This window comes from Pithys albifrons, chromosome Z (assembly GCF_047495875.1).
Source record: "Pithys albifrons albifrons isolate INPA30051 chromosome Z, PitAlb_v1, whole genome shotgun sequence".
In the NCBI taxonomy this organism is placed as follows: Eukaryota; Metazoa; Chordata; class Aves; order Passeriformes; family Thamnophilidae; genus Pithys; species Pithys albifrons.
The window spans coordinates 80,325,405-80,351,445 of NC_092497.1; the positions used below are offsets into that span (position 1 = coordinate 80,325,405).

The following is a 26,041-nucleotide window of genomic DNA, read 5'->3' on the forward strand; positions in this document are numbered from 1 at the left end:
GCAACTAGCATTCTAGGAAGAGTCCACTTGGCAGAGGCATTGTGCAAAGCTGCCTGCATAGTGCCACACCAAGGCTGTGCAGCTATTAGGGAGTGATGCTGAGAGTTTAAAACAAGTAGGACCAGCACAGTCCCTTGTATGATGAGGGGATCTTCAATTTGAAGGAGCATTAGTGCAGCACAGGCTCTGATGCAATGTTCTCTGCCTCTGCGGCACAACATCATCTGGAGGATTCCCAATGACAATGTTGCATGTGCTGTTTCAGTTGCCATTGTAAAATGACACAAAGCTATGGGGCAATCTGCTTTGGCCATTGGTGAAAATGAACGCAAATCCCTCTGCTGCACAGGGGCCACCTCTGCAGCAAACAAACAAATAAATAAGTAAATATTCCTGGAGTGTCGTATTAAATCTCTCTGAAGCGAAACAGGAAGTTCTCAGAACTTCAGAAGGCAGCCATTAACACTCCATAATCATGACTGTAAGGAAAAAGAAGTTTTGGTACCCTTTAGCAAGAAAATGTCATCAACAAAGACGCAACAAGCGACAGTTTATTTGTAGAAAAATCCTTTAAAATTTTACTACATTGTAAGATTAAGGAAAAAATAGTCTTAATGTATGTACATACAATATATATAAACAAACACATATCGCACCATGAAAATTACATGCTTTTTAGAACAGAGAATGGGTCATATTCCCTCATATCAATTTAAAGTTATCACTGCAAGAAACCTTGCTTCCTTTTTTTTTTATCCCCATCAAAGTTTTCAAGTACAGGAAGTAAGTAATGCAGGATCTACTAGTAGAAAACCTTTGTTATACACAAATTACAACTGACAGCTAGACAATATTATTCTGTAGTATCCAACACCTGTGTTTTTTGAACTCTATAATGATATGAGCTTTTACCTGAGGTGCATGGAAATCATGAAGCATGATAATTGGCAAGTTTAAGAGATTTTCACATGATTTGACTGTAATTGAAGTTGATCAGGTATCACATGTCTATACCCATAGTACTGGCACAAGAATGCTCTGCGTGAGTCATCACCAATGTCTTAGAAGTGCAGGAAAAATTAACAGGCAAGCACCACTTGCAATGATAAGCATGCAGACAATTTAAGTGAAACAGAGGTAGCATGTTCTTGTAACTCCAGCAGGGTCATTCAAATCAGCTGCACCCTCCCTTCTGCAAAAGGCACTCACTTATTTAGCTAAAAACAATGCGCTAAAATTTGGTCAGATTGATCACAAATGGTGGATTTCTCTCCTTAAAAATATAAAAAAATGTCAAGCAGAGGACACAGTGAAAAGAAAAATAAAAGGGCGTAAGAAATACAATTAAGGTAGTATGTGCTATTCCTCTCCCCATACCTTTTATGGGGAGCATTATATAAAACAGTTGCAGTACATAATCCAAAAGTTAAGACTTTCCAGTTGAAATGGCAGTATTAAGCAGCACATTCTGTATCAGGAATAGTTTTAAAACACCAGAAAGTACAACTGTCTTTTTAATAAAGAGCAACAATTCACAGTTAGGAGTAGAAAGTTTATGCACAAAAAAAGGTGGTGCTAGAGAAGAATTCTTTGATGTAAAATCTCATAAATTAGTATGCACTGTAACTCTTATCCCATATCTTTATCCTTTCTGCACTTTGAAAGGATGTCCATGCAAAACACTTCCTCTTACCGTGACACTACAGAGCTAATTGAGTTATAAGATGTGCCACTGTTGCAACTGGAAGCATAAGCCTCTTGACCATTAGCATCTAAATTAATTTTGAATACAGAAGATGCCTTCAGCAAAAAATCTGCTGCATCTCTGCGACCTAATTCCCTCAGCTTAGACATTAGGATACCTACAGTGCTCTCAGGTGCATTACCCCACTCGTGTAGAAGGGCATGAACTGGGCTTGAAAGAAAGTAGTTTTGTGTTCCATTATTTGTATTGTACTTTGCAACAAGATCAGGGAGGCCCAGGTTCATGGCCAGAAGGCACCAATCTTTGCCCATAGGATCAGGAGGATCCAAAAGTCGACTTAGTTTTCTCCTGGTAAGTAGATTCAGATCAGAAACATGAATATCCATTCCTAGACTTCCCTGGGAGTAGACATCAAGACACCCGAAACACAGTATACTGCTAAAGCTCTCTTTATATCCCCCCATAGTGTTAGTTAGTGATGTCTCCTTTTGACTCTGTGCACGGAAAAAGTCTCTAGGCTGGTAGACCATTACTGGCTCATGATGTTCCCTCAGTTGCTGAGGACTAAGGTAGTGTTTCCCGGTCAGAAGTCCTGGTAAGGTTGTGGCTATTAAATTATCAATGGTGCTGCACACAGAATCCAGAAGTAAACAGCACTTGATCTTCTCTGTTTCTAGTCCTCTAACTTGAACCTCTATACCCTGACCATGGTTGACCAGCAGCACTAAAAGCTCAGCTCCACGATTCATAATCTTTGATCCGTTTACCCACAAACGGATATCAGCATCTCCCTCTGTGCTTTGCTGATGAATCCATCTGCAGAGATTCACCTGAACTTTATAAAAAATTCCACAAGGAAATGGGGTAAGATGTTCCACAGGAACGATTCTAACACCACCATAAATCAGCACTTCATCCTCCTCATCTGTCCAAGACCTATGGAGATTGTCAGTCTTTATGAGAGCAGGAATATCCACCATTGCTCCACTGCTAAGGTCCCTTGCACAAATATCCATGGCATCCAAGATCTGTATCAGTTCTTCCACGTCACTGTCTGTCACTAGACGCTGGATGTCCTCTATAGTGTACCGACCTCTATAGTGATGGAGGGCCTTTGGGTTCTCCACTGACAGGATTTTTCCAAGGACATTTGAACAGAGCCAGCGAGGATCCAGAAGCACAACATCTTGGACAGTTTCACTCTGCATAATGTTTATCTGTTTATAAACATGAAAGTTACTGTTTTTATCTTGTATGGTACAAGGTGATAGCCCATGTTTTCACCTTCCTAACATACTGACCCAACCATCTGATCAGCACTGATCACAGGAGAAAAACAAACAGGGCATTTTAATATCTGGAAAGCGCTCAGAACAAAAAGCAGATTTTGTTCTTGACTTCCACTAGTAATGAAACCATTAGAGCCCCAGAGCTGGAAAGCCTAGTCATGCCCTGCAAGCTGCTTACATGTTATCTATGATTCAATTTCTAATGGACCCACATAAATTTTTCATATGCAGTGAACACCTCATTGAAGATTATAGCATACTGATCCTTTCTCGGCATTTATGATCTTACAGCTACAGCTATAAACTGTAATTCTTCCTTTCTCAAAGAGATTGTGTGGAGTGAAATAGAAGCTACAAGACAGTAACAAAAAGCATTACTAATCAGTCTCTACTTCTTACGATGTTCAATCCAAAGAACTTGACATTTGCTTAAACTCATAAAGCAATGTTCTACCAGAGCAGTGCCTTGCTAACGAAGGGATTCAATTTAGATCAAAACACTTACCTCTCCTATGCTATGCAACTGCTGTGCAATATGTCGTAGATCATTTTCGCTTGCCAGGGGATTAAGGTGTTCCTGTACATCATACACAAACTGCTGCAAGGACATCAACTGGTTGGGTCCATTGATTTTTCTCCATGAAGGCAGTGTGGAGATTATTTTTTCACACAGATGAGTCATAGGTGGGCAAGTCTTAAAAGAAGCACAAAAAACATCCATTTGATAATAATGGTACTATTGGTTTGGTGAGGGTTTTTTATTGTTTTGTTTTGTTAGTCTAATGCATTCATAATGTATACTCAGATCTAAAGAGCTACCCTTGTCCTGGACCCTTTCATTTAGCATTCACTTGCCATAAGATCTATTCACCTTTTCTTTAAAAAGTGAATGCCAGAAACCACTTTTTCACTGAAATACAAATATCACCACAACTTGCCTTCATGTATCTGCAAGTTAATCTTCATTTCTGAAATTATCAAAACTGATTTTAAATCTGTACCCATCAATATCTGTACAGGACCAATTTACTTCAAAAGGTGAGGCAGCTGAGTAAAAGACACAAAGCAAAAATGATACTTTGATGTATTGATCGTCTTAGACTTCACTGATACCTTCTTCCTACACTCTCAAGCCAAAGCAGCACTCCTTATGTAGAAAAACCCTTCAAGATTTCAAGCTGGTGACCATGGCTATAATAAAGTTTTTTTTAGAGAAGAAAAGTTTACTAAATCAAGAGACCAGCGGGAATGTAAAATAGGCTGAATTTTTCATAAAACTGAATATTTTCCTCAATGCACAGAATGAACTCAGTAATATGTTCACTTTTAATTAACTTAAAGAAATATCTATCAGAAGTACCTGCAGAAAATCTTGTGTTCATCACAACTAAGAGGGCCTTTGAACTGAAAATATCAAATTTTTTCCTTTCAACAGACAGCATTTTGGTGACCTGCTTGAAGCAGCCACTATTTTCAAAATAATGACTGAATCTTTCATGTCAGAAGTTTGTCCACCACCAGATCTATCAAGCATGCTGCTAAAAACATGGGAACAGCACTGATTTTTATGTTTAATAACGTTAGTTAGAAATTTACAGTAAATTATTACACAAGATGTTGACATTTTGGTTGATTCAACACAAAGCATTAGACATTACTTACAGAAATTATTTGGCTTCTTATTTCTTGCAAGTGATTTCGGAGAAGCTTCATATCTTTAGACCCAGATGCTCCAGCATCCAAAACAAATAACTTTTCTGAAATCTGCAAATCATTTCCAAATCTAAAAGACAAAAATTATAGTTAGTTTAGTCCCAAATTCAGTTTATTTCTTAACACAGTTGTACTTCAGTCTTAAATGACACAAGATTTTTTTCCTCAAGGAATGATGAAGTTTAAGCAATGATTATGCTAAGTTATTTTATATTCATAGACAATATACCTGCTCTCTAATTTTCTTGAAAATAAGCAGGTATTGAGAGAAAATTCTTTTCTCTCATGATGAAGGCTGAAGATGTGTTAGAAAATTGTAACTGCATCACATGACTTGCAATTACAAACCAAAATATTTTACTAGAGAAGGGATTATGTGAATTAATTATTTTTAAGGTCTTAGCGTTTCTTCTCTCTTTAAATGGTCCAGTTGTCATTGTTGTTGACACCAGCTTTCTTTCTCACTTCCTCTTGACTTTTCAGCTACACAAATCTGTTTTCCTAACTCTGAATACATTTGCATTTAAAAGGATTCTGACACCAAAGATTACACACAGGTATTTCCTATCAATTTATTTCAGCATATTAGGATACTACCCCACCACTATTGTGCTGGAATTCCTACATCTGTTTCTTGTACAGTCCAGACAAATGTCTGTGCTCACAGGTAAGGGTGGTTTCTTGTAGCATGTGTTACCCATGTATGTGCTCACTGTGAATATAAGTTATTGTTACTCCAAAAAATAGTATGTTCATGAAAAATTAGCACGTGCTCTAGATATTTTCTGAAGAATGTTAGAACTTTCCCAAACTTGTAGGTATCTCTTGGATGACCTTGTCACCTGTGTGACTCCACAATGTTCAGCTTTTTGCAAACTGTGCAGGGAGTAACTCCAGGCTCTGATTAAGTTTTTTCCTACCTATCACCCAATCAATTCAGAGCAAAGCATGGTTCTCTGGTAAAGTTCCCTCTTTTGTATGCAGAGTTTCTGGCTGAGAACTGCCCACTTTTCTGAAAGTGGTGCAAAACCTGAACACCAGGATGTCAGACAGAAAGCTGAAATGGGTCTTTGGATGTATTCCAGTGTTTGCCAGGTTAGAATTCCAATGAGACATCCTAAGCCACAAATCATTTTGACACCACTTGGCTCATTGTAGCTCACTCAGGCAGCTTACTCACTGTAATATGGGTAAATTTTAGCACAATATAGGCTTCCTGAACATATTCAAAATATAATATGTGTTATGGGTTCACCCAGGTGGGCCTAGATTTGGGCTCTGAAGTCTGCACTAGGCCGAAGCTGTCAGCTGACTTGAGCTGGGCTGAGCTAACAGCTGACCTCTTCTAGCCAGTAACTTTGTATTCCATACCACATTATGACATCATCTCCAGGGCAGTAGGAACCAGTGTGGGAGTGGTTAAGGCAGTCACTTCTCAGCCTCCTCTTGGGAGGACGCACGATGCTGTCCCAGGGGGGATGGAGAGGACCAGGCCCACCACTGGCTCACAGGGTACCTCAGGAAAGTAAAATGTGTTGTTCTGGGTCTCTCCTTTCTGCTTGGGTTTGTCTCCCTGGGGAATAAGCTTCTTCTTAAGTAATGTGTAGTTAAGACAGTAGAATCTGTGTGTTCGTTAAGAAGTTGAGGTGGGGAACTTGTTGTTGTAGACTTGTTTGAGTGTATATTTGTACTCTCTTTTAATTGTCTCTTTCTTTCTGTGAAAAATATATGTAGATTTAGTATAAATGCAGTTTGAAATGTTTTTTTTTCTTTCCCCTCTCTTTTCCTCCCTTTCCCTGGTGTTAGGAGGGAGGCTTTTCTCTCTGTACTTGGGGGGGTTGGCAGTTGCTTATCTCAAACCAAGACAAATATGATAAAGCCTTTTTCCTTCTAATTAACATGTTTAAACACTACATATAAATACACTCCCCACTTACCTGTTCCTGATTTCTTTCAACAATGCCATGTCTTTGTCGTACCAGAACTCTCCCCCAACAGGCCGAGGAAGGTTCACTATATCAGCATGTGTGGCAACCAAAACAACACGCAGGGGACTTTTCAGCTTTCCACCAAATGCTAGAAAAGAAACAAGAGGACTCCCTCATAATGAGATATGCCTATGGACATGACGTGCCAGGCTGAGTGGCAAAATGCCAACTGCCCAGCACAGAGTTAGAGTGTCCCTCCCACTCCAAGGGAAAAGTTAAAAAACAAGCAAAGAGGAGGAAGAAACCCCAAATCCCGAAACAGCAAGCTTCTTATACAAAAGAGAGACAATTAAAAACAGAATATGACATAACAGATATATATACAAATGTGGAAAAATCCCCAACAACAACCACCGAGTTTGCCCACCCAAAAAATACAGATTCCAACCACCCAGATCACAAAAACACCCCAACAGACCCCCACAAAGGACATCTGGCAAGAGCGGAGAAAACCAATGACAAAAATAATGTGTACTTCCTCAATCAAACAGCTGTGAGTGGTGGTAAGGCCCAACACTACTGGTGTGGTGGTAACATGTTTGCTCAGTGCCAGCCATGAATGGGACTGCCTACAGTCCCCCCTACACCTGCTTTTACACTTGCAGTGATGTCAGATGTTAGGAAATATCTCTTTGGTTACTCAGGTCAGGTGATGCTTGTCCTGTCTAATCTACATAGCACTTTCAGGGCCTGCTAAACGAAGACCTACTAAACTAAGGCCTAATGGCTATCTTACTGAGCCAGAAAAGCAGAATTACATCTCACATTCTTCATATCAAGCACTTTTGTAGTGGATTTACCAATTCTAAGCACAGCCATTAACAGTATAACCACTGGTGCTTTGGTTATTATGTGCTTATAGGACTGGCTATATAATGTTCAATTTTAACAACTAGACTACTTGAATAACATCAGATACATTTATATTACATTGCTTTATTGTTTTCACAAAAATAGTAATTGATAGCACTAATGATACATCTATTAACTACAAAGTATGATACTGTGAGGAAAAAATAAATAGAAATAAGAGCTTCTTAAAAGGGTTACTGTATAGTCTTTGGATGGTCCTTAATACTACAGTTGCAGAGTAGAGGACTGTATGTAGAACACAAACTGTCTACAACATTCATATGTTGATATGAATGCTACTTTGCAGTACTTACACAAACAATGACCTCTCACTTAGGTGAGAGTTAAGTAGGAAAGCCTGGCAGAAACCATGAAAAAGAATGAAAAAGAAAGAAAGATACAAATGGCATGAATGAGGTGACAGTATGGAACACAGAGTTTGCAATCTTTTCTCAAACTACTTTTCCAGAAAAGGCATCATTAGACTATTTTAAGAAGAGACAATATACCAAATCCTGCTGATTTAGCCTGAAAAAAACTTCACATGGGAGAAATACACTTATATCATGGCTCAGTTCTCACAAACTAAGAGCTATATAATCTTCACTCGTTCATAAAAAGCTACTTTTTTATGACAGTTTAAGGACTTAGACAAAATAACTGGAAAATAATTCTAAAAGTTTAAACTTTTCTGGCAACATCAGTTACTAAACATTACGTGAGTTTTGTAACAATAAAAAGATGCATGGGTACCCCAATTGAGCTGATCAGTATGAACACAGATTCAAGCAAAGTATCCTGATAATCAGATCAACAAGAAGGAAAAATAACTGAAATTCTGACTCTGTCAAATCAAGAACTATGTTTCTTTGCTAGACTGAGGAGCCATGGAAACCTTTCAGCAATTGCAAATTAACTGTACTTGCAGCTTTGACAGTTTTCTGCAAATTTCTGAGCTTTTACTTCCAAAGGCAATTTTTTGCTGCTTAGATCTAAATGCTCATATTGTTAACCTTGTGATTTGATCTAAAAAGAGAAAATAGAATGAAGATGTCTGAACTGAATGTTGGTCTTGGCTTCTTAACTGGCTGAGAAAACATACACAAGCAAGGAGCAGAATGCAGAAAGAGAGAGGAAATACTCTTTGCACTATGTCAGTGTTCAATATGCTTGTCTGGTGAATCCCTAGCTGTGTTAAAAATGTCTCTCAATACTGTTAGCTCCACCAGCTGGAATAATCTTTCAGATTATGGAGCCAAGACACATGTCAGAGTTCTGTTAGCCCATGAAACTGTCAAAGTCTGCTGATAAATACTCAGTTACACACAGAAAAAAGTTAGATAGTATATATACACCTAGATGAACAGATGTTTCAAGAAAAAAGTGTTTTAAGTTAATTGGTTTGCCTGCCAAGTGATGTTCAGTGTGCTAGAAAACCTGAATATAAACCAAGTAAAATTACTTAAAACCTATGCAAAATCAGAAAATAGGTGAAGTTGAAATTTACAAGAAATATTTCTGTACACCTTGATGCACTAAAAAGTTACCATATTTGAAGTCCAAATGCAACTCCAGTTAAACACATTAAAGGTGCACATATTCAGGGGTGATCCTATTCCATCATGCTGTTCTGTCCTGTCCTCACTGACAAGAGTCACTAATTTATGTTGAAAACACTGTTAATTGGGGACAGGTAGTAGCAGAATTTAAGCAATGAGCCTAAACTTTGCTTTAAGTGGTTCCAACCCTCCGAAACACTTTTCCATACAGCTTATTTGACATAAAGGTTCATCCACCATGCACAGACGTAAATTCCAGTGACACAAGAGGTTGCACTGTACCTCATGGCCCTTTTTAATTGGACTAAGTGGTGTGTACAACTCTTCCAGCTTCTTCCACAGGTGAAATTCCCTTTTTCTAAGAAACCTCATGTGAAGTTTGTTGGAATACATAGGGGTGAAGACACATAACTGCACTTAATATGGATGATGTACCAAGTTGCAGAGAAATACAGGAAGCTCTACTCTACGGTCATCTAATACTTCATTAATAGGCAGAAGAACATACCTATTGGCTCCTCAACTGGGACCAACGATTTCAGGAAATTGAGCCAAAAGGTCACTTGGTTTAACTGGATTTCATAAGGCTCCTCAAGACTAAAAAGCACTATGTGAATTGCAGTGTGATCATTTGCAGCAAAATAATCGTAACAGCAGAAGTACACAGGATTCCCAGAGAATTCCCAGATGCTGAAATCACCAACTCCTGAAAAACAGACAAACAGATGAAGAGATCACACTTCATCAGTAAGCATGATACATCTAGTCAAAAGATTTAATCTGATTTAAACTTTCACAAAGAAAAACCATATGCACGTGAGAAAGCAAGACTGCAAATGCAATCATGAAAGGGAACAGAGAGTTTCAGTCAGTTTCAGAGGCTTAGAAGTTGGGTCCTCACAATCTGTTTCTCTCTCACATTCACTTCTTTAGAAAATTCAGCTGGGTGCCACATGGAAGCATCTGTGTTTAATGCATGCAGTCTTATGCATTAAATTGGGCTTTGCCTTGCACAACAGCAACAGATGTTGCAAGTGCCTCAAAAAACCAAGAATAATGGCTCCTATTCTTTTTCTGTTAGCTCCCCAAAAGCTTAAAATGTTTAATAATTTTTCTTCTTTCCATGCCATGGCTGATACTAAGATCAGCTGGAACATAAGCACAAAGAAGCCACTTTGCTTTACAGAATTGTGTTGGTAAATCAGGACTGAAGAATCATCATGTTAAGGATCCCCAAACCCTCATGCTTCTTTTGCTAAAAGTATTAGCGTGCTGCACTGCACAGCACTTCCCAGACACCTCACCTGACAAGGGCACTTGTACTACCTCTAGTTAAATAAATGCTGATTAAGATGCACCTCAAACTCATAGAAGGAAAAAAGCCAGAAACCATCAATGTGCTGCCATGAGTACAGCTATTCAGAGTTCAATCATGTGTACACTTTAGTTGTATATGAAAACAGCACTGAGAAAGAAAAGAAGCCCCTTCTGACAGTCTGTGCCACAATTCTGTTTCGCTGCAGAATCTGACACAATTTCAAATTATACTGAAAGAAGATATCAGCCTGGACAAAAAAGCTTTAGCTACATGGCAAACTTTTCAGCATCTCAGATAAATATTTTGTCACTGCATTCATTACTGTGGATACACTGCATTCATAAATAGGTTTCTCTCTCCAAAATAAAAATCTATTAATACTAACTCAGCCTCAAAACTCTAGCTGTTAAGGCATGCAAAACATTTTACTTATGAAGAAGAGATGCTACTGGGAGAGATGTCACCATTCATATAAATAATGATTAGTACGGCTGGTGGAGTATAAGCACCATTTGTGTGGTCAGAGTCAAAAGTCATATATGTACTTATGACAAGCTCTTTGACTGACCCCTCTTACTGCTCACTGGTTTCAAATGCAAAGCAGTTAGCTTTCTTGGAAAAAAAGAAATTAAATCAGAAGCTCCACTCACCATGATTGATGAGCTTCAGGGCTCACCAAACATGTCCCAGCCCTGTCACAGGGTGAGAACAGCAGGTCCTTTGTATAGCTGGGAACCACTTAAATGGTGAGGATGCTTGGCTCTATGGGATCAGATCAAATCTGATAAAATCCCCAAAGGACATACTGGTCAAGGAGCCTTCACACTAACAGCCATGTTGCCAACATGCTCCTGTTATATCAAATCCCTTCTTTCTACTCCCCTACTTATTCCTCTCAAAAATGTTTCTCTATGATACTTATAAAGATCTGACATGAGTGAGTACAACATATATTAAGGTACAGAACCTCAGGCAGATTTACTTTCTCCTTAAACACTACCATACCAAGCCAGAACTTTCTTCCATTTTTATTTTAAAAACAAGCTAAATGGCATAAACTGTCCTGCAGCATTAGGGCAGCCCAGCCCAGGACTCTGCTTACCATGCAAGCAGGCATTCTGGATGTCAATGGCCTTGGTGGACTGGTCATCAGCAGAGAAGTGAGAGTGATGAGCAGGTGACACGAAAGTTTCTAATACTCCTTTGGTCAGGCCTGGCTCAAACATCATACTGCGGCTTCTCACACTGACATTTTCGCAACCAGGATAAAGATTTGTAATACTTACTGAAACTGGGTCAGGGAAAGGAAAATGAGATTACAAACCACGTGAAAATCACAACCAGATCACTTCAAAACAAGTATGCAAGACATAAAGGCAGATTAAAAACCCCAAAGTGCTCTTCAAAGAAAGGAGAGGACTAAGATGCTGTGAGCATACACAGCTACATCCTTATTCTGAATGATTGAAAGGAAAATATTAGCATGATCCCATACAGCACTTATGTCCACTAGCAGACGTACCGTTGAGTGGGAAGGACAGGAAAAACCTGAATTATATATGTATGAAAGGTTTCTATAGTTAAAGTTCTATGTTGTCAAGATATACTGGTGGGTTTTTTTATCTAAAGGTTGCAGTTTCAGACCACAGTTTATTATTATTGACATGGAAATGTTACATACTCATAGAGTTGATTCCTGTAAGAGACGATAAAAAATATAAATGTGTAACAACTGTTTCTGCAGAGGTGGGGGAGAAAATCAGGCCCCTAACCAAAATTTTATTATTAGTAACCCATTTTTTTAGGTTATGCTTAATTCGGATTCCCAGAGTGTAAATGAGAAGTGAAGGTACTTCCTAACTGACTTGCACCATCTAGTGGGTAAGGCAAACATTTCTTTCCTCCACTAGATGGCAAATTCTAATATTTGGATAATTTGTACTATAGAAATTACCTGTTAGCAGTAAAAGTGTATTTTCACATTTGATCTCCTAGTGTAATATTTAAAATATTTAGGTTCTTGTAAGCAAATATATGGTGAATTCACGCACTCATTTTTACAGAATTTAAACAAACATTAACAAACAGATCATGTGATAAGTATAGACCAAATTGTGCTGATTTAAGTATTTATCTGATTGTGTCATTCAACTCATAAACATAATTTACATGTTATATAACCATTTACATCCAGAAAGACATTCACTGAAAAAAGCAAAAAACAATCCTGCAAATATTAGAATAACACCATAGAAGCTTTGTCTGTATAGAAATGCACAATTTTCTGCCTTTGTATCTGGGTGAGCTATTTTCAAGTGCATGCTTCAAAACGACAATTTTTATGACATGGATTTGCCAGTGTGACTGGCAGTCTTTCTGATTTTATGATGGTGTGAGCACACAGCACCTCCCCCTTTGGTTCTGTTACCAACCAACATAAAAAAAAATCTAGCTTCAGGCAAAACCTTCCTGCATTGTATCCAAGAACTGATATTCCTTGAGTAACTTATTCCCCTTTGTATGATACAGTAAATTAAGATAAATAAATCAAGAACTTCTGCTTGATTAATTTTATCAAGTTCTTTATTCTGTTGTCACAGTTGTGAGCCCTTTGTGTTAAGTAAACATCAAATGCAGTAACAATCTCTGTAACAAGGATCTTGTCTTGTTAAGCCACTCCATGAATGCCTTACAGCTTCCTCAGGTGACTAGAGAAGTAGAGATGAAACCTACTCCTAGCACTGTTCTAAAATTACTGAAAAAAGATGAACGAAACTCAAACTTGCAAGTATTCTCAAAAGGTTTGTTCTAAAAAGGCAACTAAACTAAAACTCACATAGTGAGGCTATTTCTAAGCCTCAGTTTAAACTGTTGCTCCTCGATATGCTTAGCTTGTATACATTGTGCAGCCTCTCAGCATTAGAAAAGGGACCTGGACAAATAGTTCACTGGTCTTTCCACTGTCCTGTGGGTTTTTCCAGAGCTAAGTACATGCTCAAGTGTAAACCTAGCTAGATCCTCATCTTGTAGTTCTTCTCACTTAGCACAGGCCAACTGGTACTGCATGGGCAATATATTCCCTAATAGTTACATTTATTTCAGTTTAGAAAACTTCCATTTTCACATTGTTTGGAGACAATTTTAGATATCTCTAACTGGGACAGTTCAATCTGGTACCTTTTGGAAAAGCACTCCAAAGCATCAGGGGCAGTTCTGAATACTGTTATTACTTAAAAATCACAGAAAATGCAGCAATTGTTTCAATTTTGTGTAACGTTTATTGAAGCTCCTCCAGCAAAAAGGAATCTGGCCATGACACTGGTGTTTGTAGCCTAGGGCTCTTTGTGAAAAATAAACAGTCTTTACAAGTCCTCTCCTTCACTCTCCAAGTTCACTTATCCAGCACGTAAGCAAACAAAACCTTAACTACTCATGTATCTACACACTAGCTGGTCCTCTTCTTCTTACTTTAGGTACAAACCTGAGCACAGAGAAGTCAGTCCCCTCTCTGCTTTGTTTTGATTTCTTTCACGCTTAGGCTGTCTAGCCAGTGGCTCTTCCTTAGGAGCTACAGAGACTAAGAGGAAAATGTTTTCACATGCAAACATTATGGCTTCGAAACCATACCTGAAGGTTTGGAAGACAAAGGAGATGGAGGAAATCTGCTTGAGCTTGTGGAGGAGAGCCTAGGCCTACGTCTACGGAAAAAGCTTCGTATCAGGCCGCACTTGAGAGACTCCACTAGAGTGGTTTTCCCAGCACCAGAGTGTCCAAACAACTTCAGTTTGATACGAGGCTGTGGATTCTGTGTGTGCCTCAGCTGCTGGATGAAAAGCCCCCGGTGTGTATCCTAAAATTTAACATAAAGAAGAAATCAGAATGTGTGGCAAGGAACTTCTGTCTCCCAACAAACTCAAAACATGGAGTTTAGACACAGGTTTCTTGCCAGATTCATTTTCATCTGCTTCACTGTGCATGTGATCACTTACTGGCAGAAGGGCAGGGACAGGTAGACAAGACACAGATTAACGGTCCCTCTCAAGAGGCACCTTGAGGTTTAATGAAAATGATACGACTTCAGGCTCAGCATTAGTGAATGTGATCATTTTGGTGGAGAGGGTAAAGGAGGAAAAATGAGCCTCTTCTAGTTCTCCTTACCCCCATCAGTCTCAGTAGCATAACCAATATCCATAATCATATATAACACACATGCAGCACTGAAGAATTTTGCTGTCACAGCTACCACCTGAATAACCTGCAAGCTTGATGTGCACTTTTCTTTATCTTTTTCTGTTTCTCATATTTGGGAGAATTATAAGGAAACAGGGAGAAAGCAGAAAGCTGGAAGGGCAAAGGAACTAGCTTCACCTGTGCTTTCTTCACTCCCCCATTTAGAGCTGAGAGAGAGGCTCTCTTGTACTGTATTTGCACTGAACTTAACATATAGGATGAGTCATTAAATGGGAACCTACAGCCCCTCAGAATTATAAGCATGCAGTAATTGAGCTGAGAAATTTGACAGAAAAGGAGTGCATACAATTTAGTTTCTTCCTTGCTAACAGGCATTTATTTCGTAAGTTAGTCACAACGCAAATACTGAAACCTCAGAGCTAAAAGAGAATCCTCTACAAGAGCCACTGTGACAGTAGGTTCTTCAGGAGTGTGGCTAGCAGAGACAAAATTCTTCACAAGCACTGAAAATTCAGTGTCAGGTACACTCTATGAGATGACACTGACCATTTTGAGTAGCACTAGAATATTTTCAGTGGTTTGTGTAATCTATTCATTTCAATTGATCAAATTTGCTGTTGCAAAGTATAGTCTAATGAAGTTATGGTTACATATATTTTTCCCACATATATACTATAGACAGGCCTTCAAAAACATATACTCCACTATCAAAAAGAGTTACAGTTACTACTGTCTCTTTCAAAAGAAATTTGACTTTCTCCCTTTGTTCTAAGTCAATTTGTTGTATTTACATATTTACACCATGATTAAACCCCAAATTTACCCACCCACACGTAGACAAAGGTAAGAGTTTGGTGTGAGAATACAACTATGCAAAATGGAGCCTGTTACAAGACATTTACAAAAGCCATTATAGGAAAGAAAGCCTGGACTTTGCACCTTCTCACATATTCGCAAATACATATTTTACAATACTAGCAAGTATAGATTTGTGGGCAGGCATAAAGGATTCTACCTCCACTTCTACCTGGTGCACACCATCTTCAACTGCTACTCTGAAACGGTCATTTATTTCAGTTTTCCACAAACCCAACAGCATAATTATAACAGGATTATTATAATTGCTCCGGCTCTTGCCTGTAATCTCCAGGCAAGTAGTCTCTGAGACTTCCCAGCATGCGTGATGCTGCCTGTCCAAACAATCAATGCCTATCAGATGTGTCAGACATATTGCCTTACAACAAGCCCAGGTCAGCTTTTGGTTCTAGCTGACAGGAGATGTGGATATACTAAAACTGCAGAATTGAAAGACCACATTGAGAACTTATGAAACTATTCCATACGGTATCAGAGTTTTCATAAGGGGCACAAACACCTCATACTTCATAACTCTAATCTAAGTGAAATGGTGGTGCTGGGGAAATAAGTCAACTTGTGGGATGCGCTTATGCTTAATAGTTTATTTTTTACTGAACACCTTAAATGCTTTGCTCGGCACTGTCAGAGACAAAGAGATATAGATCAGTGGTGCAGACTAGCTTAGCTGCCTTCTTTAATATGTACATACTCGTTTTAATTGTGGGCATAATTTCTAATTAAAGATAGGAAAAGGGGAAAAAAAAGACACCATTCCAGCAAGGAGTTTTGTAACAGCTTTTTTAGAACGGCTTTGATTACTATCTTATTGTATGATTTCCCACTGTCAAACTTTCCTTGGTATCTTAAAAACATGAAAAAAATCAGTTAAAATTCATGAATTGCCAACCTTTTTAAGTCTTGCAAGCAGACTGGCTACATGTTCATGCTGCTCTGCTCTGGCGAGATCTTCTGCTGTTTTCCCATCCTGTTAAAACACAAATTATTAGCAGCAGTCACTCAGCTGCTCAGCACAGTAACAGAATTTGTCAGATGTAGATGAAAAAGGGAGAAGAAAAAAAAACAATCAACAACCAGTAATGATTAAGCCCCACCAGAACTCCCTGGGATTGTTTTATTTATAAATAAAAAAAAATGGATGCAATGCACAACAATAAAATCTGGATGCCACTGTAACAAAATACTTTGAATTCAGAGTTGAGAGCAAAGGCAACAAACTTCCCCCTGAACTCCTCTTCTCACCAATTACAGGGTGATAGCAATTTCTAGATATTACCCCATGAACAGATCTAGAAGTTCACAAAGAGGGGATAAATCAGCATATTCACTCACATGGATAGCAGTTGAAAGTTTGCTTATCCATTGATAAAGACTGACAGTGGCACTTCCGGAGGATTCCAGAGAGCAAGAACTTTGTAAGGAATGCAGTTTAAATTGCATCAGCAAATTTAAAAGGAGAAGCAAAGTTGCCTTCAGCATTCTAGTCTTGCCATTTAATTATCTATGTTCCACAGATCAGAAGTTTAATATTAAAAAAGACTGAAAGAAAAATTGCTCACTACTTTCACTCTTACAGCTACTTTATTGTTCCTGTGTTGTTTTAAATTTTGGTTAGAGGTAAGTAATTTAGGAACACTTTGCTACTTAACTTTCTCAGATAAGGGCTCTCAATTATTACATAGTTATACTGGAAAATCAAGATCTCGTTTTTCAGGTTTCCATCTTATTTATTTTATTAATTAATTTTACTAATTTTTCTCACAAAACTTGCATTGTCTTAAGAATTTCCTGAGGTTACTTTAGCTATTACCTGTACATATGAAATATGCACCTTCTACACTCACAGAAGCCACTTTCAAACTTCCATAAAATTTTTAGGTACTCCACATAGTTCAGTTAGAACAGGACCAGAGCTTTAGCAAATAAGTCAAAATTGTAGTTGGTGGCATGAAGTGACTAAATTTGCACCAATACCTTACCCTTAAATTACTCCCATAGTTGATATGTTATTTCAACTTTAGTAAATAAACATCTCATTGTATTTTCAAAAACTAATTTTCCTTAGAGAAGACGTATCAAAGGGGAGGAATCTCTTTGTTTGTGCTGACCCTACCCTCCAGATGGCAGATACTCCCGAGTGCCTGCTGTACAAGAGGAAGAGTGGCCTAGATCTGGGCAGCTACTCTGCCATCAGCAGAGCTGCTTCAATATTTGTGGTGTTTCCCAAGTTTCCAATCTTGGGCAGTGCTTGCTGGGGAATTAAAAATGCTCAAATAAAGAAGAAACCATGGTCCCCTTCTTGAGAATCTGTATGGTAAAAGGATGTAGCCTATACACACGTAAAGTAGGAATTCTACTCCCCAAATCTTTGGCCTCCTCTTAAACCCAAAGCAGGACCGGTACACCCCTGGTGCTGCACTCTTCCAGAGCGCAGCATGTTCTTGTTGCAACGTAAGGCTGGAGACAGCCTGGGAAACTCCAGCACGAAGCACATATGCAGTGACAGATCCCCACACAGGCATTGTCCCTTTGAATCAGAGCATGTCCTACACCTCTTGATGGGTATGCCACAACTGCCTTGGCATGGCTTGGGTAACTTCAGACCCTCGATTGCTCTGTGTCATTGGTCTCATGGCTTCAAACCTGACTTGGCTAAACAGCTGTACTCTTGTACATTGTTTGGTTAGCTCAGTCACAGCACTTTGAGCACACACCTAACAGAAGTAACCATCTGGTATTTGGCTAAGTGTGGGTGGTAGTGGCTCAGACAGAGCCTCACTGATGGTCAGGTTGTTTAGTATCAGCTATTCACTTTGTTATCTCCTTCGAACTGATAAAAAGTATTTTTATATTGGGAGGACAGTGTCCACACAGGGAATTATACCAACACAGCCATCATGATATAAATGAAGTGCAACAGCTCAAGAATTCCCGTAAGTGCCTTTTTATCTCATCTCCCTCGTATGCAGTAGTGAGAATATGTAGACATAATGGGACATAACAAACAAACATGATAAAAATCGTTGGCAAAGGAAATCTATAGAACATCCCCTGCATGCATGTTTCATTATTATTGGTTAATAGGGGACATGACAATCTACAATCCAGTAGTTATCCAAAAGTAACTATGAGGTGCTAAACTTGTTTAAGACACAATTCCAAGTTCACTGGCATTCTTCTGCTACGTGACACATGCTTAGAGGAAAAAATTGCAGTGCTAAATCTAGAGGAAAACAAAAAGTATTTGTATTTTCTACTTAATGACACAGAAGTTTTCTCCTTTTTCTCTCCATTGCAGCCATCTCAGGAATAATTTGTTTGGAAAAGAATTTTGAAAAACATGGACTCAAATCTGAAGACAATGTGTTTTCAATATACACAGCAAAAGCTATTTCTGAGCAGACTACAATGGTTATGGTGAGTAGCACTACAATATGATCCATTGGATCAGAAAGTAAAACATGGCTATTTTGTTCAAAACCCATGTAATGGTGTGTATGTTGTCTGTAATGTATTGTGTGTTTATGAGGTATTCATGATGAAGGACACAATTGTTGCTGTGGATATGTTAGAAGGATGTTTCACACCTTATTGAGAATGAAAAATACTTTCAATGGTATTAACTGGAAGAGTTGTGCTGGCTGATCTGACACAAATGATTTGTTTTAAAAGGATACTTGCATGCTAATTCACTTTTCCATGCAAGCACATACGTCCAGTCATAAAAATAGATCTTTTAAAGCCCATGAAGGCAAGGAAAGTATTTAAGATGCATAAAATGCACTTGTATGGCAATGTGAAATAGTGTACATCCTAATGACAGTGGCTCACTGAGCTTTTAGAAAACACAATGATACAAGTAATTTTTAGGTAAAGAATTATTAGGTGTAGACAAAATGATAGCTGTACTGCATCATTATCAGTTCCAAATTCAGTAAGAAGGGATAAAGTACACAACAGAGGTATAATATATACTACTCATGTTATATGACATTCAACAGACTTCTTTTTGTTCATTTCAAAATGTATTGTTCTTTTCCTACACTCCTTTATGAGTTTGTTTCCTACTATCATGCATAAAAGAAGCAAGAATAACAACATCTCTCAATACTTACAGAGGTCAATGCTTCTACATTGGCACCAGTAAGACAAAGGAACCGGACAACATCAAGAATGCCATTGTTTGCTGACAGATGTAAAGGTGTTCTTCCATACTAACATGGGGAAAGAAGGGCCATTACATTAGTTGAAGAACTTCACTTCGAATTTTATGACTAATAATCAAACATATTATACAATTACACATACTAATATACAGCAAAGGTCTTGAAAAAACTGCAAGAAAAAGTACTTTTGGTTACAGCTTAAGCACAACTGCCTCAAGTGCAATTAAAACCAATGGATACAATGACTATTTAAAAAATGGTAAACAACTTTATAGCTAAAACCCTCCCAACTGTAGAGGAATCCTTTAGAGCTTCTCAGGCCATATTTGAGAATGTCTTTCTAATTCCAGAACACTGGACTGCATTCTTAAGTAATATGAACCACTTAAACAACAGTAATTCCTTAACCTTTAAAACTCTGGCTTCTATTTCAACCCAAGTATTACTGAAGATTAGCCTTCCACCCAAAGGAATAAAAAGAATGAATGAAAGAAGTCAGCCTGAAAGATTTTCAGTGACTAAGTGAAGTGACTGTAAAGTGTAGCCTCCCCATTTTTTAATTTTTTCCATGAATTTCTTCACTGACAACAGGCTCTCACAACATCCATATATGTTTTTAACATTTTTCATTTGACAGCTGATGATTTTAATTATTGATACCCGAAGTGATTGCACTGGACAATCCTCAAGCCTTGTAACTTCTGTTAGCAAGCTAGTACAATGTCAGTGCTTTGGAAATAAATAAAAGTGTTAACTAGCAAAGTATTATTGCCAGAATATGTACTTTTCCAGGAAAAAAACCCAAAGAAGTAACAATACCTGAATCAAACAGATTTCAGACAGCAACATAAAGATTTCTATAAGTAACTTTTAAACTTTGTAATGTATATAAAATTTAAATAGGGCAGAGAAAGACATTCAGGCCTAAATATTAAACTCTAAGGACCACAGCCTGTCAGCAGAGTTCAGTGGCTGACCTTCACCTATTCAAACTAAAACGAGGAAAGTTTCCTGACACAGCTTACCTTTCTCTTAAAGATCTCTAGAAGAAAAGTCACAATGTTAAGACTGTAAAGCATCACATTTAGTTATCCCATACATTGCATCACAAGGGCAACAGAAGCAGCAAATGAGGCACTAGTGTCTCAAAGTCAAGGGGCACATAATTAAACATTCTTTTTTTCACATCAGAGAACTTGAAAAGGTCATCTAATGCAATAGATGAGCTATTGTTGTTCAGCGCCCATATTCCATTTACCTTATTAGTGACATCCAAACTACAACTTGCTTCACAGAGTGCCATCACAATAGGCACGTTCCCATCTTTGCAGGCCACATGCAAGGGAGTGTTGCCATGTCTGTCCTGGAAATCTACAGAACATCCTTGATTGATGAGAGTTTTAACTACTTCTATTTGACATCTTCTCACAGCAAGATGCAGGGCTGTATGACCATCCTGAAATCACAAGACAGCTGGCAAGTGAAATCTAATAATGCTAAAAATCAAAGCATTTAGCACAGTCACAACAATCTCATGTAACTAGATCCATCTCCTTGGCACAAGAATCACAATGCTTTTTAATTTGAAAATGCACAGTATCTGCCAGAACAAACAAGCCATGGGATAAAAGCAAATTTCTATTAAGCCACTGGGCATTGTAGTGGAAGGGATGAAACGCAGATACACAGTCTCTACTAACAGCTTTCCTAGGAGATGGGAGAATGACCAACAACCAGCTGAACACTGCAAATCCTACTGAAAGCTAGTGTTCACTGTCAGGAGTTAGTGATGCAAAAGTCATGCAATCTGCTTAGAGATCAGTAACTTTGGAGATACAGCTTTCTGTGTAACAACTTAGAGACAATGCAACTGGATAAAACAATTGTTTTAGAAGTAAAAACTTTTTTCTGAGCTTACTTTAATAACTATTTAGCTGCAGTAAAGTAGCTAAAAGGACAACCATACAAAAACATAAGCAATGAAATTCCAAATTAATTTGTTTGGATTACACTATGAAAGACAAAAGCTTACTCTGCATCAAAGAGAGTCATATTTTTAAATAGTTCTTATTGGAAATGGGTGTGATTTATCCAACCCATTGGAATCAAAGATGAACAGCAAATCCACCTCTTTTTCTCTTAAGTTGATAGTTGGTTGCCAATTACCGAGCCCACTACTCCTAACATTTTTCAGAGAGTGGTACTCATGAGGTAATAATTGATAAGGAGATTATGAATTATCAAAAACCCAATCACAGAAAACCCATCAGTGGCCAACCTGAAAGACTACTTACTACAGCCATAAATAGTCTCTATGTGAGTTACTAAGAAAGAAAATTCCCCTCTAGGAAACAATGGTGACTTGCAACATTAAAATGAAGAAATTCAGAGATAGGTCATCTGTGACTTCTGGATGTAACTAACCTTGTCTGTCGCATGAAGGTCGGCTCTGTGTTCTGCCAAGCATTCCACAATATCATGGTAACCCCTAGCAGATGCTGTCAGGAGTGGAGTCTCCCCTTCTTTGTTTTTAACATTCACATTGCAGCTTGCTTCACAGAGTGCTTTGGCAACAGAGTAGTAGCCATGCCAAGCAGCACAATGCAATGGGGTTTCTTCTTCCTACCAGTATGGAAATAAAACAACCAGATCTGAACCAGATCTGAAACTCCAGGAATAACAATTCCCAACTTTAAAAGACAGAAAGATGACATGAATGAAAAAATACAGTCTACTAAGTAAGCCCTGTAAAAAGATGTTGTTATTTCTAATGCTGACATTCTCAAAGCAAGAGTAACTTCTGCTGACATACCAAGTGATTATGATACCTTGCATGTCAGCAATCATACTTTAAAAGTATCCATGCTCCTGAAGCTAATTGTCTTGGTTCTCTCACTTGAAAACCGATCCTAATTCACAAGCAACTTCTACATCCTGTGTAGAAGACTAATCCAGTGTTTAAAACAGATTGATCACCAAGATGTAATTCCCACTAGACTTGCAGTTTGAGGTGGACTGTTCAGAAAACCCATCCCAATGATCTAGGAGTGTACTTGGAAACCAAAGTCCTTCCAACACACATCACAGCAACCCTTTGAAACTGCCTGCATTTTGAATTCAGTGGTGACTAAAGTACTAATTTGCTTTTTGCTTGAACCCAGGAAACTTCAAAACATTCACCTTCAATCCCTTTATACATCAGAAGAGTTAGTGGAACATCACTAAAATACTCAAATGTTTCACAAAAGTATGCTAAAAGCAGCCCACTGAAAAGCAGAGAGGATTAAAACCCACCAAACAAGTAATTAGATGAAATTCTAAGAAGTGGTATATCCTTTCTGTATCTGGCAAATATCAGTTAGGAGACAGTCCATAGTAATAGCACAGGACATGGACTGTACTCAAGGTTCCTGTAAAAATCTGAGGATAAAGAAACAGATGAAGAACATGTCCTGTGCTCCTTTGGCCTAGGGCTGTTTGAAAAATACAAAGGTAGCCCTAGAGGATGCAGCTTTTGGGGAGGCTTGTGGAACTCACACAAACAGTTAAATTTGGGTCAAATGGATTTTCTTTTTCTATTAAGCCTTTTCTTTCTTGTTTTCTCACAACAGTTCAGAGCTTTAAAGAAACCCTCCCAAGCCCTCCTCTCATTTTCAAAAACGAGCTTGACACAGCAGAAAAAATCCAGCAGCAGCTAAAACGAAGCAGAAATCAAGGTGAAAACTAATAAAAATCTTTAGCTTAACTCACAGAGCACACACTACTATGCATTCCTTTGTGGTGTTGAGTTTCTTTATCTTTAAGCTTTCATTTTTGAGAGAATCTGTGTTTTCTAACAGTAGCTGGATCTTGCAGGTTTTTTGCATACTATTAAGAGCTGTGAAGGCCTCCATAATTGTTGATTTTTTTTCAAGTGCAAACATGCCAGAAGCTACAAGGCAAGACTTAAAAGTTTTGACTACTCATATAAAGTCTTATTATGAAAAAACCCAGACAGTGTTCATGACTTACCTTGTCCTGAAAGTTTGGATTGGATCCAATGCTACAGAGAAACTGAACCACATCCACATGCCCGTACCGAGCTGCAACATGGAGAGCGGTCTCCCCAGACTGCAAACACAGGAGAACACACCAGTGTAAATTCATGTGTCACCCCTGGATACACATTGTCTGTACACCCTGTGCAACCTGAATGCTGGTGTTCTAGATCACAGCTACAATGGGATTACTAAGCAATATGAGGAGGAGGCTGTGTGTGCAACTGGTGTTGAAACAGATGTCCACCCCTCCATCCTGCATATTCATATGTAAGCCCAGCACCTTGGTATATCATTTGGTCATTTTTTCTAATTATTTACCACACTTATTTAACTACATGAAAAAGTATTTTTATTAGGAGAGTAGCCTCTTTCATAGTAGCCTTACCAAGAGTCAAACACTGATTTTCCTATGTACCTTGCCTTGCACTAGTTTCCTCAACAAAGCAGACTGTGTTTGACAAGTATAATTGCTTCTGTATTGCAGCTTTGGCTAGTAAGAAAATATTACTATGGTATAAGACTTTAACAGCAACCAGTCTCTAGGACAAATGTTGCTCAAGTAACACTGCTGAAGACAAGGTAAAAGCTAATCAGTTTTGTTAGCTAATTGTTAGGCTCAACCCAATAACAGTCAAATTTACTTGTCAGATGAAAGTGATTTTCAATGAAGAGCAATGAAAAACAGAATCACGATTTCACCCCGAGTTCCAATGAGAAATCAAGTCTTCAAGTGAAAATTAATTTAGGTTTGTACTTCCCCACCTACCCACCATGTACTCACCACATTTAACATGCACACTTGGCTAACATTTGTCAGGAAAATAATCAGTACATCAAGCTACTTTAAAGCTCTGTTATCACAGACCTCTGTGTCAGCTTAGAAAACCATACAAAAAAAGCCAGTCACACTCTTGGAATTATGTCTCCACAGAAAATCCTTCCAATTTTTGCTAAGATAAAAGTTATAGAAAAAGGCTCTCTGCATGAAAAAGGAGTTATTTTCTTACCTTATCCTTAACATCCAAAGGGCATCCATTATCACTAAGAAATTTCAGTGTTTCTACATGACCATGTCGAGAAGCCCAGTAAATTGCATTAGAGCCAGCCTGTTAAAAATATTTGATTTCAGAAGTTACTGATCAATTTACAATCCTAATTCCAGATGTTCAACTGATGTATACATCCACTTGGACATACACAGATACACTGAAAAGCTATTCAAGCTTATATGAACAAATTCGATTTTTAAAAAAAATTCAAATTGGTTTAACAACCCACATACCAACAGTGACAACAAAAACCTCTCTATGCAACGATGATTAACAGGATTACTAACTGTTTGCAAGGATAATCCTCTTCTCCCTTGCTAGAGAGTTTTTTAGAAAGAACAATCATGAGATAAAAACCTTTCTTGTTCCATCTACTAGATGGAGAAGCAGACAGTTCTTCAAGTTTGCTTTAAATGAAAACCAGATTATTACAGCACATTTTGGAAAAAAAAGCTTTTTGCAAAGCATATCGTCCATCAAACATAAGTTTTAGTTGCAATATTCCCCTTGGCTAATATGTATATTTATAACTGCATATTAAATGAAGTTTACAATTATGTTTTAGTAATTTGAACTGAGTCAGGTTTGTAAGCATGAACTACATTTTAGGATAAGTATTCAAATTACTTCAGCTAGTAAAGTGGTCAGAATCAGAGGATATGTACTTGTAATGAATGACATTACTAAAGATTTGCCTTCATGTTTTTGCTGTGGAAGACAGAAGACAGGACCTACAGCTCAGATTTTTTAATTTCCAGTACAACTTGGTCTGAACTGCTTGTCTGCTGCTAACTGTACTGAAAAACTTATAAAGAATAGTTGACAAAGCAGAATCCCAACCTTATCTTGAACATCAATACGAGATCCACGCTTTAAAAGCAACTGAAGCATCTGGATGTTTCCACAGCCAGCAGCAATCAATAGTGGAGGTGTTCCATGCTAACAACAAAATACAAACAAGAATTATATATTTATTTTTTGAAGGATTAAGGAAAAAGTAGAATAGAAGGTAGGTACTGAATGTTGTGTCTAGATTTCCACTTTCAAATTAAATCTTCATGGAATACTGTATGAAAATAATTCATCTCTTTGTTCAAAAAAATTATTGTACAGTAATTTTCCATATTTTAGAGATGAAGTCACATTGACTAAATTATATGCCAGAAACTCAATGTAGGCTTTTCAAATTAGGAGTATTAATGTTAGCTCTCATGAGACTAGTTTGGCAAGGACACCCCCCTTTGCAATTTCTTTGTAGCTACCATACCACCTCAAAGACACAAGCCACCAGCAAC

The 26,041-nt window shown here is 38.0% G+C and overlaps 1 protein-coding gene across 1 annotated transcript in view; it reads right to left on the reverse strand.

Annotated features, from left to right (window-relative positions):
* Nucleotides 1-531: 531 nt before the first annotated feature.
* Nucleotides 532-26,041, reverse strand: part of DAPK1 (death associated protein kinase 1) — an 86,251-nt gene continuing 60,741 nt past the window's right edge. Inside the window, exons 13-26 of the mRNA XM_071580178.1 lie at nt 25,587-25,685; nt 24,705-24,803; nt 23,669-23,767; nt 22,082-22,279; nt 20,916-21,113; nt 19,607-19,705; nt 16,381-16,458; nt 14,052-14,274; nt 11,527-11,715; nt 9,615-9,812; nt 6,645-6,783; nt 4,657-4,777; nt 3,500-3,688; nt 532-2,922 (exon numbers count right to left, since the gene is read on the reverse strand). Of these exons, the coding sequence (XP_071436279.1) occupies nt 1,690-2,922; nt 3,500-3,688; nt 4,657-4,777; nt 6,645-6,783; nt 9,615-9,812; nt 11,527-11,715; nt 14,052-14,274; nt 16,381-16,458; nt 19,607-19,705; nt 20,916-21,113; nt 22,082-22,279; nt 23,669-23,767; nt 24,705-24,803; nt 25,587-25,685 (3,162 nt within the window). The 3' untranslated portion in view covers nt 532-1,689. The remainder of the gene's footprint in view (nt 2,923-3,499; nt 3,689-4,656; nt 4,778-6,644; nt 6,784-9,614; nt 9,813-11,526; nt 11,716-14,051; nt 14,275-16,380; nt 16,459-19,606; nt 19,706-20,915; nt 21,114-22,081; nt 22,280-23,668; nt 23,768-24,704; nt 24,804-25,586; nt 25,686-26,041) is intronic.